The sequence below is a fragment of the Sphaeramia orbicularis genome, chromosome 12, assembly GCF_902148855.1.
Source record: "Sphaeramia orbicularis chromosome 12, fSphaOr1.1, whole genome shotgun sequence".
Taxonomy (NCBI): Eukaryota; Metazoa; Chordata; class Actinopteri; order Kurtiformes; family Apogonidae; genus Sphaeramia; species Sphaeramia orbicularis.
The window spans coordinates 29,742,049-29,758,498 of NC_043968.1; the positions used below are offsets into that span (position 1 = coordinate 29,742,049).

A 16,450-nucleotide genomic window follows, 5' to 3' on the forward strand; every position below is an offset into this window, starting at 1 on the left:
CAGTGATGCGTTAGGTGTAGTGTGATGCCCTGGGGCTCTGAGGTGCACTCAGCAGGAATGAACTGTGCACACTGTTCCTCAGACAATACACTACTATGCTCTGCTCTGCACCTGTGTTATGTTTTCATGCTGACAAAGATGTGCTTTCCTCTTTGTGGGATAAAGTTCTGCTTTGTTTCCATGAGTCAGAGACTAAAATAGTAAAGCTGCCACCAACGCTGAACCGAGGTTCTTTGTAGTAATAAGGCCAAATATCTTCTAACATACAAACACAGCAGAGAATGATTAGCAAATGCGGATTACTCACTGTGTAAAACTGGCACATGAATGCTGACTGAACACCATCCGCTTGGATGACTCGCCTTTTTTTCCAGTGTGTAACAAAATCTTAATTGTAAAACATATACAGTTATTGGATACATCATAAAGTAATCTCATCATTCATAATTTGCACATGGTGCAGGATGGTGGGAACGACTTTCACAGTTTACAAAAATGGCATTCAAACTAAACATGTAATGCCATGATTATATGAAACTTGGGCATTTGTTCCCATGGAAAAACAGGATCAAGACAATAACTCAGCTACAAAAAGAGAACAGCGGATATTTATTTACTTGTCAAAGCACTTGTGATGTCACCAAAAGAGCGGGAAAACAGGCCCGTGTCATTTCTGGTCAGATGGTCCAATCAGAGAAAATATACTACTGCCCCCTGGTGGAAGCAGGAAGTATTAAAATTATAACATTTCATGTGAACCTGCTGCACAAACTGTAATAGCAAAAACTACTTTTTACAAAGTGAGTTGTACTCATGCATGATGTTTTTTGAAGAATATGGTTTAAAGAGGAATGATGAACAAAGGTCTGAAATGTTAAATCATTTTGTTGAACATCTACAGTCCACAAATCTTCTTCCAGTGTGTCTGAAACAACTTGCTACTTCTTGACCTCCAGAGGCTCATTTCTTGGACAGAAATTTCATTTTGCTTCCTGTACAAAAGGGAAGAGGAACAATATTGTTTTTATTGAAATAATTTGGAGCTCTTTTTATATCTGAAAAGGTTTGAGAATAAGTCTTACCCAAGCCTTTGAGAAACCTATTAACCCTGCGGTGTTCGTTGTCATGGATGGAGTCTAGATACTCCTGCACTCTCACTTCAAACAGGCCTGGGGAAAGACAAGGAGAGCCCATGAACCACTGGATCAAGTCCAGGCTCATCTCACCCTCACCTCACCCTGCTATCCCCCGTACCTCGCACAGCCTGTCTGTGGATCTCCCGCTCCTGGATGAACCAGCCAAACATCTGGGTCTCCATGAAGACTTCCAGGAAGCGGCGTACAGTCTTAGAGGGGATTGCTTTACGAAAACCATCCCGCTGGAAGAAGCAAGGGACCGGGGAGGAGGAAGAGGAGGAGTAGCCATCCTCCCTTTCACCCATGATGAAGAGTGGATAGTGGCCCACCAGCTCCACAAAGAAACGAACAAAGCCCTCGGACACAACGGTGCTGATATGGTCAGTGTCTAAAGGCCAGAAAGTACATGTTGTAACAGTGGTTCTCAAAATTTTTTACAGCAGAGTACCCACTGAAATTTTATCCAACTACCCCCAACTCTAGCTTCAGCATCTTTGATTGAAAAAAATTGGGCAAAATTTGTTCCTGTGCCAAAGGTGTGTGTTTATATTTTCAAAACTTTGTAAACAAACAACATATATTTAAATGTAATATAAAAAAATAAATAGATAATTTTGTGTCCAAAATCTAAACTGAAGAGTGACCTCTTTTATTGATAAGAAAAATAAATAAACTGGTCATTAATTAATAAATTAACCTTTCATCTACAAAAAATAATTCCTTATCTACTCAAATAAACTCATTTTGAATAATATAAAACAGAAATGTTCATAAAATGTTACCAAAGCTTAAACAAGATGACTGACAATAAAACTATTGTATGAATGTATTTATTGTGTTTTATATTTCAGCATTAATTCTCATTTTTACCTCCGCCAAGGAGGTTATGTTTTTGCCAGGGTTTGTTTGTTTGTTTGTCTGTTTGTTTGTCTGTCCGTTAGTGTGCAACATAACTCAAAAAGTTATGGACAGATTTGGATGAAATTTTCAGGGTTTGTTGGAAATGGGATAAGGAAGAAATGATTAAATTTTGGTGGTGATCGGGGTGGGGGTGGGCCCACGGGGGGGGGGGGCCACTGATCAGCCTTGGCGGAGGTCTGCGCTCTCCGAGTGCTTCTAGTTTATTTTGTATTCGGTACATGATGACTTGTTTAATGTGTTCAAGTACCCCCTGGGCTTCTTCCAAGTACCCCTGGGGGTACGGATACCCCACTTTGGGAATCCCTGCTGTAACATACTGTATAAAAACACACACATTTGTACAGATGAAATCATAAACTCTTGTATTCTTTCATCATCTTTATCTTTATCATGTCTCACCACTATGTGCTCCTCTCTCATTAGCGAGCTCTCTTCTTCTCTCCAGAACATTCTCCAAGGCAGATTGAAGTTTGAAGGGCAGGATGGAGTCCTCATCATCCAACTGCAAGTAATAAAGCAAAACATATTCCCCTGCACATCCAAGCAGTCATAAAAACATGCACATATACATTTAGGAACAGCCTACCTGTCTGAGAAATCGATTGCTTCCAAGATCTACAACCAGAACCTGTGCACAGAAAACAATACTGGCATTTTATTTGTAAGTTAATAGTAAGTTTCAGTCCTTGATTATAATGTATTCACGTGTTGGTCCATTCTCTGACCTCCTCTAGGGGCAGTTCAGTCAGCTGGGGCAAAGAACTGGACAGCAGACCCACGATAAATGGTGTTGGGGTGCAGACGATGTCTAGCATGTCTGAAGGGAGCACGGGAATGTAAGTATGCTGCCACACGAAGGGGTAAAGCAGAGCCACGACTGCATGACAGCACTGGGAGAGAGTACTGTAAAGAGAGGAGAAAAGGGGGAAGGTGAGGGGTTTCTGCAAAACCACAAGTACTGTACTTCAGCCTATAAAAATACTGGTAAAAAATCAGAGGCTATATGTGAAAAAGATGAATAGATATGCAAAAACAGGAGGCAGGAGAAAGACTGAAGAGAGAAAACAAGTTAGAAGAAAGATAGAACTGTCAACACATGAGGGCGCTGCAGGATCAAATACAGTCTGCAAACACTGAATACTGCATGAACTGAGAACATTTCCCAAAGAGGACATCAGTGCTGCATACTTTTTTCACAGATGTCACTGGACTTCACGTTCCAGTCTTCTACTACTGTTACCGCTCTCTGACTCCCACTGGCTTTTTCATGGCAAAGCAAACAAACCGTCCCCGGATAACAGCTCAACAGGCTGCACTAAAAATATTTCTTTGGCATGTCCTCCTGAATTAAACTAGGACTGCCGTAGCCTTAAGTTTATTTTAAAATGTGAATCTGGACCACCCACTTCTTAATAAAACTATTGGGGACATGGTGTTCACCTGATACTTAACATCTTCATAATTACATAAACAGGGAGATTATGTTGGAATTTTACAACGATAGAGAAGGAGGTGAAAAAACAGAGATATTTGTGTTAGAGAACCTGAGTTTGTCAGCAGTAAAGATGACCCTTCGCTCCAGCAGCAAAGAGCCAAACACTCTGAGAAGCAGCCGTAAACTCAAACAGGAGAACAGACACTCAAAGTCCACGTGTTCCAGACGAGAATCAGACGGACGACACAGCTCCATCACCTGTAGATGTTAGAGTTAAAGGTATAAGAAGTCTGCAAGAGGAGCAAGACATCAGGAACGCATACAAGAGTGTGCAAAATATTGATGAAGATGATTTTGCACGGTCATAAACAGTATGTTCTGTATAGTTATGTACCAGTCACTTAGGAAATATGTGAACAACACACATAATTATAACAATACAAATAATAATCTGTGATCTGCGTCTGCATATCAGACAGGCCTTCTCTGCCTGTTTTTAAATCGCTTCTTAAACTCATCTTTTCTCCTTGACTTTTGACACCATGACAGATGTTTGAATGTATTATTTTTTTCTTATTCTATTGTTTTATTTGGTTTGGGTTTATTGTTCTTATTGTTACCTCCACCAGGAGGTATTGTGATCACTTTGCTTTGTGTTTGTTTGTTTGTTTGTTTGTTTGTTTGTTTGTTTGTTTGTTTGTTTGTTTGTTTGTTTGTTTGTTTGTTAGCAACTTTATGGGAAAACTATTACAACCATCTTTACCAAATTTTACCCACAGATAGGCCTAGGCACTGGGACCAACCCATTAAATTTTGGGCCAAGTAGGCTAAAGTTCAAGGTCACAGCAAGGTCACAAAATCTAAAATTTTCCTATCTCTCAACATTGAGCAATTTTCAAAAATTCATAAAAAATTCAAAACAACTGCGATTAGCCTCCAATTTGATCCACCCGTAGCTTATAACAATATCTTGTATATGGCACAAAATTGTCCACATCCACTGTGGAATGTGGACTCTGTGGACATTTCAATTTAACACTGAAAATCCCATTTATGACATATTTTTCATTATAACTCAACAAATATTGATTGGAATTTAATATAATGTGGCATACACATGACTGGTACGAGGCTTCAACTTTTTCTGCTGCATGGAACAACCTTGAAACTGTTTAATTTAAAAAGAAATAGTCAATCCACACATGCACACCATTCAGGGTGCTTGGCAGAGGTTTGTGTTCTCTGAACACTTGTTTTTAATTGTACAGCTTTTTATGTCTTTTTAATCTATTCTTGTATTTTATTCTTTTATTTATTTATTTATTTTTTATTCTTCTGTACATCACTTTGGTCCACTGTGGTTGTTTTTAAAATAAAGTTTGACTGGAAATAATAATAATAATAATAATAATAATAATAATAATAATAATAATAATAATAATAATAATAATATGTGACCTTTGTTCACATGACAAACCAAACAATAACATATATATAGCATGTGTTCAGTCAAATCTGGTGGAAGTTATTTCAGTAAATCCCATATTGTCAACACAAAACAGCTCAATACATATTAAGTGCAAAGGAAGATCACACTAAATACCTGACACTTTGGTCAATAAAGATATTTTTTCTCCAGTTTATTCCAGTTGCAGATCCACAAATGCACATGTATGACACAGTGAAACCACAAACCCAAAGGTGACCTTAGACGTCTGCTCAGTAGTGACCATGGACCCAGATTTCACTCACCTCAGTCCCTGAACCAGGTAGAAAGGTTTTGATGGTGATGGTTCTTCCTGGAGCTGGAAACTGGGCCTCCATGATGGCCCTCATAAAAGGCTGCACCAGGGCTGGAGACAGAGCCCTCCTCCTCTCCACCTCATCCAGAACCTACAAACACAAACACTTCATCAGTGTAGGAATAGCCTTTAGATCAGTAACAGGAGGGTGTAAGGGGGTTTTTTTGCTTGTTTTTTTTTTACCTTGGAAAACAGGTTGAAGCAGCCAAGGTGACTAACGATACAATAGACCTCTGGCAGACGTTTGCCTTTTCCACTCGGCTAGAAAAGAGACAATTAATTAGTTAGTTGATAATGAATCAATTAAGTGCATTGCACTTTATTTCTCATGCACTTTACCACTGTATTTATTTATCTGATATCTGCCTGTGTAGGTGTGTAAGTGAGTGTGTGTGTGTCTGTGTGTGTGTGTGTGTGTGTGTGTGTGTGTGTGTGTGTGTGTGTGTGTGTGTGTGTGAATGGCCAGTACCGAGCTTTTACATTTCATTGTATTGTACAATACAATGACAATAAATTATTCTATTCTATTCTATTCTATTCTAATTTCTAAATATATATTTTTTTTTAAAAGCAAAGAATTATATCATAGTTAATTAACCAATTAACATTTTCAGATAAAAAAAAATCAATTATAGTTGTGGTTATGAATGTACGGAAGAGGATTAGGGCCACTGGAAAAAAGACAAACAAAAACGGAACAATGTATTTTTTATTATTATTATTCTGAGAAAAAAGTTCAAATTTTGAGAAAAAAGTCAGAATTCTGACTTTAATCTGGGAATTCTGACTTTTTTTGCAGAATTCAGACTGTTTTAAATAATATTATTTTTTATTATTCTGAGATGAAAGTCAGGATTCTGAGGAGAAAAAGTCTGAATTCTGACTTTTTTTTCTCAGAAAAATAATTAACAAAACATATTTTGGACCTTAATTTTATTTTATTTTTTTCCATTGGCCCTAATCCTCTTCCATATAAATGAAACCATAAGCTGGAGAGAGGATATTTTTTGTTGTAATTGGTGAAATACACTGTTGTCCATAAAGTTAAATAAAATATCTTTCACCTTCTCTCATGAAATGACTGTAACCATGTGGTTTATGCTTGATAAAGTATAATTGGGAGTCAGTATGTACTCATTGCACCTGGTCAATGAGGAAAGTGTCTGAAAACCCAATTACACTAACTTTATGAGCAACAGTGTATAATGTTTACTGCCCAGAAAAAAAGATGAGAGAAAAGGCATTTACAATTACACGTTAATACAGTTGAAACACTCAAATAGAAACACATGAACATAAACACACACAAATGCACATTTTCCCAGTCTCACGCACTTCCTCCCAGACCGAGATGGACTCTTTTCCCACAGGCACGCTGACTATTTTGGCACGCTTATTTACTCAGCCGTCATCATGGTATTTAGGCATTTCCTGTTCAGTGGCAGGACAATTATTTATTTGACTCATTTCTTTTCTTTTCTATTTACCAGTAAACGCCGGCAGTATCCGAACCTCCTGCTTCCGTCTTCTCCAGTCAAGACAAAGGAGAACATCTCACTGTAAAGAACAAAACAGCAAATAATCATGACAAGTTTAAATACACACATACATACATACATACATACATAAATACATACATACATACATATTTATTTATTTATTTATTTATGGAATATTTGACTGCACCACCTTTGGTTTTGATTCCTGGAGACATTCACTGGATTAACTAAGCAAATAGTTCAGATCCTTCCATGGGTCAGTACTGTAGTGGTTCATAATGTTTCAGCTGGAACAGGTTATTTAACTCTAACTGCTGTAAGTGTCCTCTCATTTTCTTAATGTCACAAAAATTGGACAATGTCAGGACAGATCAGGATCATCAGGCTTGTGACAGAATGGTTAAGGGAGAATGAAACATCACACATGGATTAGCCTCCATAAAGTCCAGACTCTAATTTGGGATGTGACGAAGACTTGATGCTGCAGTCCGATTCTCCATCATCAGTAATCAAAAATTCATGCAACTATGGATGGAAAAAATATTATTAACCTTATTGTGATGCTATGTAAGCATTCTGTGGCAAAGATGATGTGACAGTGAATCAAAACCAAAGATGGTGCAGTGAAATATTGGATGTGCGACTTTTTTTTTTTTTTTGGCCGGGCAGTGTAGTTGTGTACATACACAGTGTGCTATAAAGTTGAATTTTTTATTTTCATGAAAACCTTTTATATATTTTAAGTACTTAACAGTTAAAGATCTAGAACTATTTTTGTGGCAATTTTTCTCCACTTTGAACTTCTCCTGTGTGATTTATAACTGTTTATCATTCTATCTATGAGAAGCAAGGATTTTCCTATAATTAATTCTCTTAAAGTGTACATGTTGATTAAAACTCAGCATAAACTCAAAGGGTTTTATATCAGAATTGAGAAAACTGAAGCGATATCATTAACTGGATGTAAAACATGCACTGCCATTTGTGAAACTTTTCCATGTTCACGAGTCTCTGAATGTCCAAATGTGTGTTAACTGCATTTTACCTGAATAATTTCAATGTATTTGCAGGAATAATGGTTCAGAAGAACATTTTAGATAGATGGTTTTGGTTGCTTTTAGCCACATCTCTGAAGTTTAAAAAGGAGAAGTTAAATATACACTTGCCCTTAGAAGATATATAGCTCGGAAGAATGTGTACACAAGTATATTTTGAGTATTAATAGTTAAAACCTTAAGGTTAAAGTTATATTGATCAACTTTATTTCAAAACCTGAATTATGTGCCTGGTGATTTAAATATAAACTACGACCCGTGAGTAATACTTCATTGACAATTAAAACTAAATTAAATGCACAGTGATGATACAGCATAACAGCATCACAACCATTTAAGCAGACATGTTCAGATTGAGAATATAAATATTAGTCATGTGCTGTGTCCTCACCTGGTGTAATTCTCCACTGGCTCCCAGTCTTTTGCATCAGGAAAACAGAACAGAGGGATGATTCTGAGCTGATCATCGGTCTTCCTCATGAATTTAAAACTCTGCTCCAACTACAACACAACAAAATCAGACTCCTAAATAAACACAGGGACTTGTGCAGCAGTTCAGGGATCACTTGGATGTCCTTTGCACAGGTGCATGCATTGTTTTGCTCCTGACCTTAAGGGGGAACTGTTGTGTGACCGCCGGTACGTACTGACCACCAGCCTTTGATTTCTGCAGCGACACAACCAAGAAATACTCAAAGAGGCAACGCTGATGCTCTACAGAGCTGTTTCTGGGGTTGGTATTGCTGTAGTGGACCTGAGTCTGGTCTGGCTGGCTCAGGATGGACTTGACCGATACAAGACGCTGACGATGAGCTGAGAGAGAAGACGATGCATGACAGTTATACCTATAGACCACAGGTGTCAAACATCAGCCCAGGGGCCAAATCCGGCCAGCTATAGGGTACAGTCCGGCCCTTGGGATGAATTTGTGAAATGCAAAAATAAGTAAGATAACTAAGATATTAACAATCATTTTAGTTCAGGTTCCACATTCAGACCAGTTTAATCTCAAGTGGGTCATAATAACCTATAAATACTCCCACTTTTTCTCTTTGTAAATGTAAATGTAAATGTTTTCATGTATTTACGCTAAAACAAAGTATAATATTGTAAAAAAAAATATCTGAATAACCTAAACAAATGTGAACAACCTGAAATGTCTTTAACCCTTTTATGCATAGTGGTCACTACAGTGGACAGTTAATCTACAGTTGTTCTATTGTATATTTATGGATTTTGTTGTTTTAGTTCCATATCGGTTAACACAGTGGACGCTTATGCATCATCCCAAACACTGTAATTCATACCATTACTGTAAATTTGCTGTTCTAGATAAACCTGATGTGCACTAACATGTTTGATTGTAAAAAAAAAAAAAAAAAAAAAAAAACAAACAAACTGTTATTAAACTGTAATTAACTTTTTTTTTTTTTTTTTTTTTTGCATATAATCTCCATGCAGGTATTGTTGAAATGTGAGAAAACATCAAATTAGCAGCATTAAAAATGTTTTTATCTCATAGTTTTCACACAGTATATCAGTAGATACATGTTTCTTTGCTTCCAAAATTAAATGCATGATTTTGTAACTCCATGCAAAATTGGTTCATAAAAAAAAAAAAAGAAAAAAAAAAATCACATCGGGTTTTTTTTCATGCCTGAAGAGGAATAAAAACACTTAGGGAAAAAAAAAATCTTGATTAAGGTTCTCATAATTCATGCATGAAAGGGTTAAAGAAGTAAGTGTAATTTTAATAATATTCCGCCTGTTACTAAATGTTTTATGTGTTTGTAGATCCGCTGTGATCTGTAAATTATAATGTACATGTGGAATGATATGATAGTGAAGCATAATAAAATTACACATTTTTTTTCAGTTTGTTCATATTATTCACATTGTTTGAAAGGATAGTTTGTAGATGCAAACATTTTCATCATGTAATTTCACTTGTTTCACTCTAAAACATAGAGAAAACTTTGGAGTTGACATTATTTATATGTCATTGTATTATAATTTTACTGGTTCGGCCCACTTCAAATCAAATTTAGCTGAGTGTGGCCCCTGAACTAAAATGAGTTTGACACCCCTGCTATAGACTAAGTGTAAGCCTTGAATCCATGGGTGTGTTAATCTACCTTTTGCACGCTCTTCAATTTCACTTTCAGAGTCACTGTTTTCATCTGTAACTGAAACCAGAGGTGAGATTTATGAAGCAAAAATCCAAGATGGATTTTTTATTAATAAATGTTGCTACATGATTGCCGTTGCCGGCAATGATTGCATGATTGCCATTGCCGTCTTTCCATCATTACCTCTTCCAGAGCTTGTTTCAGCATAGTGGTAGATCCTTCTTAAGTGTTTTTTTCCGATCCGAGCCTCAAACATGCTGTTAATCCTCAGTACAACCTGATAAGAATGTGGTTAAAGATCAGTGTGTGTTGTCTGTGAGATTCCCATCATATGCAACAACAGTATCCAGTAAAACACACACACACACACACCGTTGGTATCCTTTGGCAGGTGCGGCTGTATAGATCTGCAGGCATCCAGGGGTTGTGCTCATGTCCTTTTGGTGTGGAGGGAGGGCTGAGCTGTGGTGGAGATGAAACACCTCTGCTGCAGGAGCTGTTGGGCTGCTGGGTGGTTTTACGCAAGTCCAGCAGCTTAAAGCTCCTGCCTGAGTTCTGCCTGAAGAATCCAGGTCTGGAGGCCTGCAGACAGAAGAACGGGCTTAGAACTAGAAGTGCTGTCCCACTGATTAAGCTTAGTTTTCACTTTTCTGAAACCTTGTTTGTGTCAGCACCAGGAGAAGATGGTAAAGACTGCTGGGAACACTGACTCTCCAACTCGATGTCTTCATATGGGTTCTCCTTGGACAAGTCTGCAGAATCACAAAAGGTTTCAGGTCATGTGGACTGACAAATTTGGCAAATGTTTTCAACTTCACTGTGTACTACAATGATGCACAATATCTAGCATTTCTTCTTCTTCTTTTTTTTTTTTTACCCCACCCCCTGAAGGGGGAGGCAAGGGGTATTGTTCCAGTGACCCAGAATAAATGTCATTACATTTTGGGAAGGGGAGGTCAAAGTTCAATTTTTTTTAGGATTTTTGAAAATCTTCCCATTTAATTATAATGTGTGAAATATGTGCGAGGGGTGGGGTTTATGCCTGGCACCACTTGTTTTTTAAATAAAGAAGTAAAACAACATAAATTTCCATTGGAAAACAACGTTAATCATTATACTCACACAATAACCAGATAATTTTACATAGAGTAAAAAAAAAAAACTTTGCATAGAGTGCTGCTTATGTTATATTATATTAGATTAGATTAGATTAGATTAGATTAGATTAGATTAGATTAGATTAGATTAGATTAGATTATTTAGATTAGATTAGACTAGACTAGACTAGATTAGATTAGATTAGATTAGATTAGATTAGATTAGATAAAACTTTATTGGTCCCTTGCTTCAGTGTATCAAATATTTGTCTCCAGTGTTTTTCCAGGTTTTACCAGTTGAATATAATTGAAGAAATCTTTTGAAATTCTTTCATCTGAGCAGCCTAACTGAACCTCCTACTTTGTGACTGACTCATATTGTAGAGAAGGTCATATTTGTTCTGACCCAGGATGTCTTCATAGTGATGTTCCTGAGACAGTGAGCGAAGGAAGACTGAACTACTAGACCTTGGGACGTCCTCAAATTCAAAGGATTTCCTGTTACAGTGAACAGAAAAGCACAATTTTATTGATTTTTTTGCATTCATGCAGATCTAATGTGATTCTTTGGAACTCGTGATACCTGTTGCTATCATCTCTGACTCCCTCATCCCTGGATCTGTTGTAGAAACCAGAGGGCGGCTTAGAGGAAACTTGTGTGGCGGCGCTGGAAGGCAGAGGGGGGAGGTTCCGCTGTCCTCTCCCCCGTCTCTGGCCCGTCCCTGTGAGGATGTGGGTTGGGTGCTGGAAGGTGCGTCTGGGTTTGGGGACCGGGTTAATGGGGGGGTCGCCTGGCTCCGTGTACACACTTTCCTGCTGTTGTTTCCCTTCATTCATCACAATCCTTTCACTTAAAGCATCAGAGTCTTTCTTCTTCATCTCTTTGTGTCGACTCGGTGGGCTGAAGTAGTTTCCGAGTTCTGGAGGTGTCCTTCTATGATTTTCTCCCATCGCCTCCAGCTTTTTAAAGAGACTGAACACTGCTCTCTTCTCTTGGCTGGTGTGCTCTGCCTTCCTCCTGTCATTGTTTCTCTTCAAGCTTCCCACCTGCTGTTTCTCCATCACAGCAGGCGAACAGTCCCTCGAATCCATGTGCTTTGTTACATTCTCTTTCTCATTCTCTTGGTTTTCTTTGTGGCCAGTCCTGCTAAAATCCTCCTCTATTTGGATTTCATTGATCTTACCGCTCTTGAGTGTCCCTTTGTGCTGTTTCCCAGGTTTGTCAGGGGAACAAGGCCTCGAATCCCCTTGTTTTGCATTCTGTTTTGACAGATCCTTCTTCTCCTTACAGGTCACCATTGTACAGTCATGTACATGTTGCTCATCTGCAGCTTTAGCCCCACTTTTTGGCAGAGAATCTGTCCTTTTTATACTGGCACTTTGCCCTGAGAAACCTGAGGTTAGCGATGAATTACATGGTTCCTTCCCTTCCCACAGAGAAATTTTGTCTTTAATCTTCCCTCCATTTGATCTGGGAAGCGTGTTGCCTACCAAAATACCATTATCTTTGCTGTGGGGGTCAAAGGTCAGGCTCCTGTGTGCCATCATGGGCGAATCTTCCCACTGGTTGCCCAAGTTCTCCAGTGGTGTAAAGGGTAATTTTGGTGCTTTGTATTCCACTGAAGGATGATGGAGATGACTTTTCTCACCAACACTGACCTTCTTTAACCTACAAATACAAAAGATGATTAATTTTAACTCATAAAGACCCAAACATCCACTGTTGACCAAAATCATCTACTGATCTAAACTGTTGATCCACTAATCCTATCAATACATGTAAATAATTGGTGTAAAATACAGTTTTTCATCTTTCATGGTCATCAGATATGACCCATTTGGACATTCAGAGGCTCCGTAGTTACTGTGGAAAAACCGTCATCTTCTACAACATTGATTCACTAGTAAAACCCATGGAGTTGGATCAATGACAGTGGATGGACACACTGAGTTTAAGCTCAGTTAATGCTCAAAAAGTCATTTTTTCTTCAGTTTTCTCTGTTTCTGACATAATAACCCTCAACTTTAATCTGAGCTTCTGTTTTTTTCACATTTTTTTATTGACTTTCCTTCAAACTTAAAAACCAATGGAAAACAAAAAAAATAGGAATGGTACACTTTTTTTTATAGACATATAGATTAACAAAATAATTCAAATTTCAAATGTCACAAATGAAAATACAAAAGTACTGATGAAAATTAAAATGAGCATATATATACATACATACATACAAACATACAAACATACATATATACATACATACATATATATATATATATATATATATATATATATATATATATATATATATATATATATATATACATATATATATAAATGATAATAATTTAAAAATAACTAAATAGTAAATTAGAAAAAAACATTAAAATAAAATAAACCCTATTAAAGGTACAGAGGGTTTATTGTAAAAATAGTAAGTAAAACTCATGGAGTTGGATCAGTGACAGTGAATGGAGACACTTGGTTTATGTCCGCTTAATGCTATATTTTACAGAAAAGTCAACTTTTCTTCGGTTTTTGTTTTGATATAATAACCTTTGACTTTACTCTGAGCTTTTATGAGCATCTACATCAGGGGTCTCAAACTCATTTTCTTTCAGGGGCCACATTCAGCCCGATTTGATCTGTAGTGGGCTGGACCAGTAAAATAATAGCATAATAATCTATAGATAATGACAACTCCAAATTTTTGTCTGTGTTTTAGTGCAAAAAAAACCCATTAAATTATGAAAATACTTACTTTTATTACAAAAAAGATGTGAATAACCTGAAAAAACTGAAATTTCTTCAGAAAAATAAGTGCAATTTTAACAATATTCTGCCTCAACTTATCATTTCTACATGTGCATTATGGATCGGATCTACAAAGACACTAAACACTTTGTAAAAGCAGAAAACTGTTAAAATTGTGCTTAATTTTCTTTAGACATTTCAGGTTGTTCCTATTTGTTCAGATTATTCACATTTTATTGTTACAGGATAGTTTGTAAATGTTAATATTTTCATAATTTAATGTTACTTTTTGCACTAAAACAAAGGCAAAAATTTGAAGTTGTCATTATTTGTAGGCATAATATAATATTTTTTTTTCACATCAAACCAGGAAGTCCTTTTTTTTGTAGGTTATTATGTTATTATTTTACTGTAGATCATATTGGTCTGTTTGTGGAACCAGAACTAAAATGAGTTCAACAGCCGTAACTGTTGAATTTCTGCACTTTGCAAATTCATCCCATGGGCCGCAATGGAACCTTTGGTGGGCCACATTTGGCCCCTGGGCCACATGTTTGAGACCCCTGATCTACATGATCAGTGAATTAGATACAGGAAATAAATGATTTTCACTGGAAAAAAAATGCAAACTTCAGATGATAATATTATAATAAATGGTGACAAATCACTTAGGAAAGGTTAAGTAGAGAGAAAAATTCATTTGGGAACTGCCACAAAAAAAACATGATATTGTAGCCGTATCTATAATAAATGTAAATGTGAAGTATTTCTAAATCAGCATTCCCAGTGTCCCCTCTCTGTGACTACCAGTGAGGGGACACTGGGTCTGTTTCTGGCGACAGTGGGAAAATTCAGCCTGAGAGTAAATGCCAGAGGACAAACTATGACCGAGCATCTTCTTCTCATCAGCTTCACTAAATAAACACATACTTGGCCCGGGGCCCATTTCATCAAACTGTTTTGTTCTAATAAATAAACGGGAGGAAATGGGAAGCCAAAGCTGAAAGACCTTTGCTGACTTTTCCTTAATGGATGTGATGAGTAAAGGGCTTCCTGTGACCAACCTCAATCTTATGACTTATTGTAGGACTAGTGGGAATATAAAATCAAAAGCACAGTGTCTACACTGAGACAAACCTGCTGACAGTGGAGTAGATGCAGTCGTTCATGGTTGTCGTTCTCTGAGCTGCTGCCATGACCACAGTTCACCTGAGACAAATAAGAGAGAACAAAACCTCTTTAACATATCTCAAACGGTACAACTTATATTTTCTTATGAAGTGACCATCCCTCAAAGCTGTTATGGGTTTTATTCAGGCACCAGCTGGGCAGATTCAGGACAAAACCATGACAGCAGGGGCTCCCTCAGGCAACTCATCACACAAATCAACATTTCAGCAGCTCTTGCGTAATTTAAGGCCTCTTCACTGCCTTTTATTTCTTTTGGTATAACATACTCTCCTCTCTGCTGCTCAGAACAGACCAACCTTTGACCTTCACAGAGAAAAACACTCCGCTGTCAACTTCTTCACTCTCCTACTTTCTCATCTCTAAAGCCAATGAATCAAAGTTCAGTAACCTCTAAGATAAGCTCAGTAATTTCCCATATCTGGAGCTGTTGTCATCGTTTGTTTAGCTTATATGTACTCCAAATGAGCAGAGGGATGGTATGTACAGTCCTTAAAGTTGACCATAGCTGATTATTAGTCAAAAAACAACACATGCTGATAAAAAGTTGCGTTGTTGTGTGATAAGAGCAGCAAAGACACACCAATCAAAAACACATTTATCAGCTGGGGCTTAAAATATGCAGAAAAATTTGATTAGATCTCCTTCTTCTTATTTTTACAATTCAGATCTTCAATCTTCAGAAGCATATTTTCCTCCTAAAATCATAACTGATTAATAACAAAATCCTGAAATTCTTGAGTAATTAATTAGAGAAGGGACACTACATCCTGATGAAAATCTTACATTAAACATATCACTTATTTTATGTCATGAAGTTGATTAAATATATCTTCTTACCTCCTTATGTTGTATAGTTTCCATTTGTTTTCTATTTAAAGTAGATCTTATTGAAGCTGCTGAAACAGTATCCATTGTGCTGCTGTTTGTCCAAGTTTTCTAACAGATCTCATGAAGTGTGCAGCCGTCAACTCATTATTCAGATGTTCAATGAATGAGATTACAAAGGCATCACCTCAAACTACTGTACACTCTCCTCCTCTTCAACGTGAAACTCATTCAGACTCTGAAGTGACTTCCTCTCTCTTTCTCTCTCCCTCTCTCTCTCTCTCTAACTCTCTCTCTCTCTTCTGTCTCTTTTCACTGTCTTGTATGAGTCTCTCCTGTCTTATGAACAAGCTATTGAGAATGAATGAAAAAATGAATGACTCCAATAAAAGACTTGAGTTGACTGACTGCCATCATTTGGTCCAGAAGGAGAAAATAGTGACGCATGGGAGGGAGGTCATCAGATTACATGGTTTCCCTCCAAATCTGAAGTTCGTTGGAATTCACATGAACAGCTGCTTCTGCATCACAGCTGTGACACTACAACCTTTTTACCACATGTATTTCCACTTAATAAGAGAAATTTAACAAGATCTGATTCCTAC

The 16,450-nt window shown here is 37.2% G+C and overlaps 1 protein-coding gene across 1 annotated transcript; it reads right to left on the bottom strand.

Annotated features, from left to right (window-relative positions):
* Positions 1–586: 586 nt before the first annotated feature.
* On the bottom strand, positions 587–16,150 carry LOC115429424 (DENN domain-containing protein 2A-like). Its single transcript, XM_030148829.1, has 20 exons — positions 15,858–16,150; positions 14,967–15,038; positions 11,658–12,743; positions 11,481–11,572; positions 10,635–10,729; positions 10,350–10,559; positions 10,161–10,254; positions 9,984–10,034; positions 8,459–8,661; positions 8,240–8,349; positions 6,782–6,851; positions 5,478–5,555; positions 5,245–5,385; positions 3,602–3,750; positions 2,783–2,960; positions 2,644–2,685; positions 2,457–2,559; positions 1,255–1,524; positions 1,083–1,169; positions 587–992 (listed from the first exon to the last, which is right to left on the bottom strand). Exons 2-20 carry the CDS (start codon positions 15,023–15,025, stop codon positions 961–963), a joined length of 3,150 nt encoding a protein of 1,049 aa, XP_030004689.1. The 5' UTR covers positions 15,026–15,038; positions 15,858–16,150; the 3' UTR covers positions 587–960.
* Between the last annotated feature and the right edge of the window lie 300 nt (positions 16,151–16,450).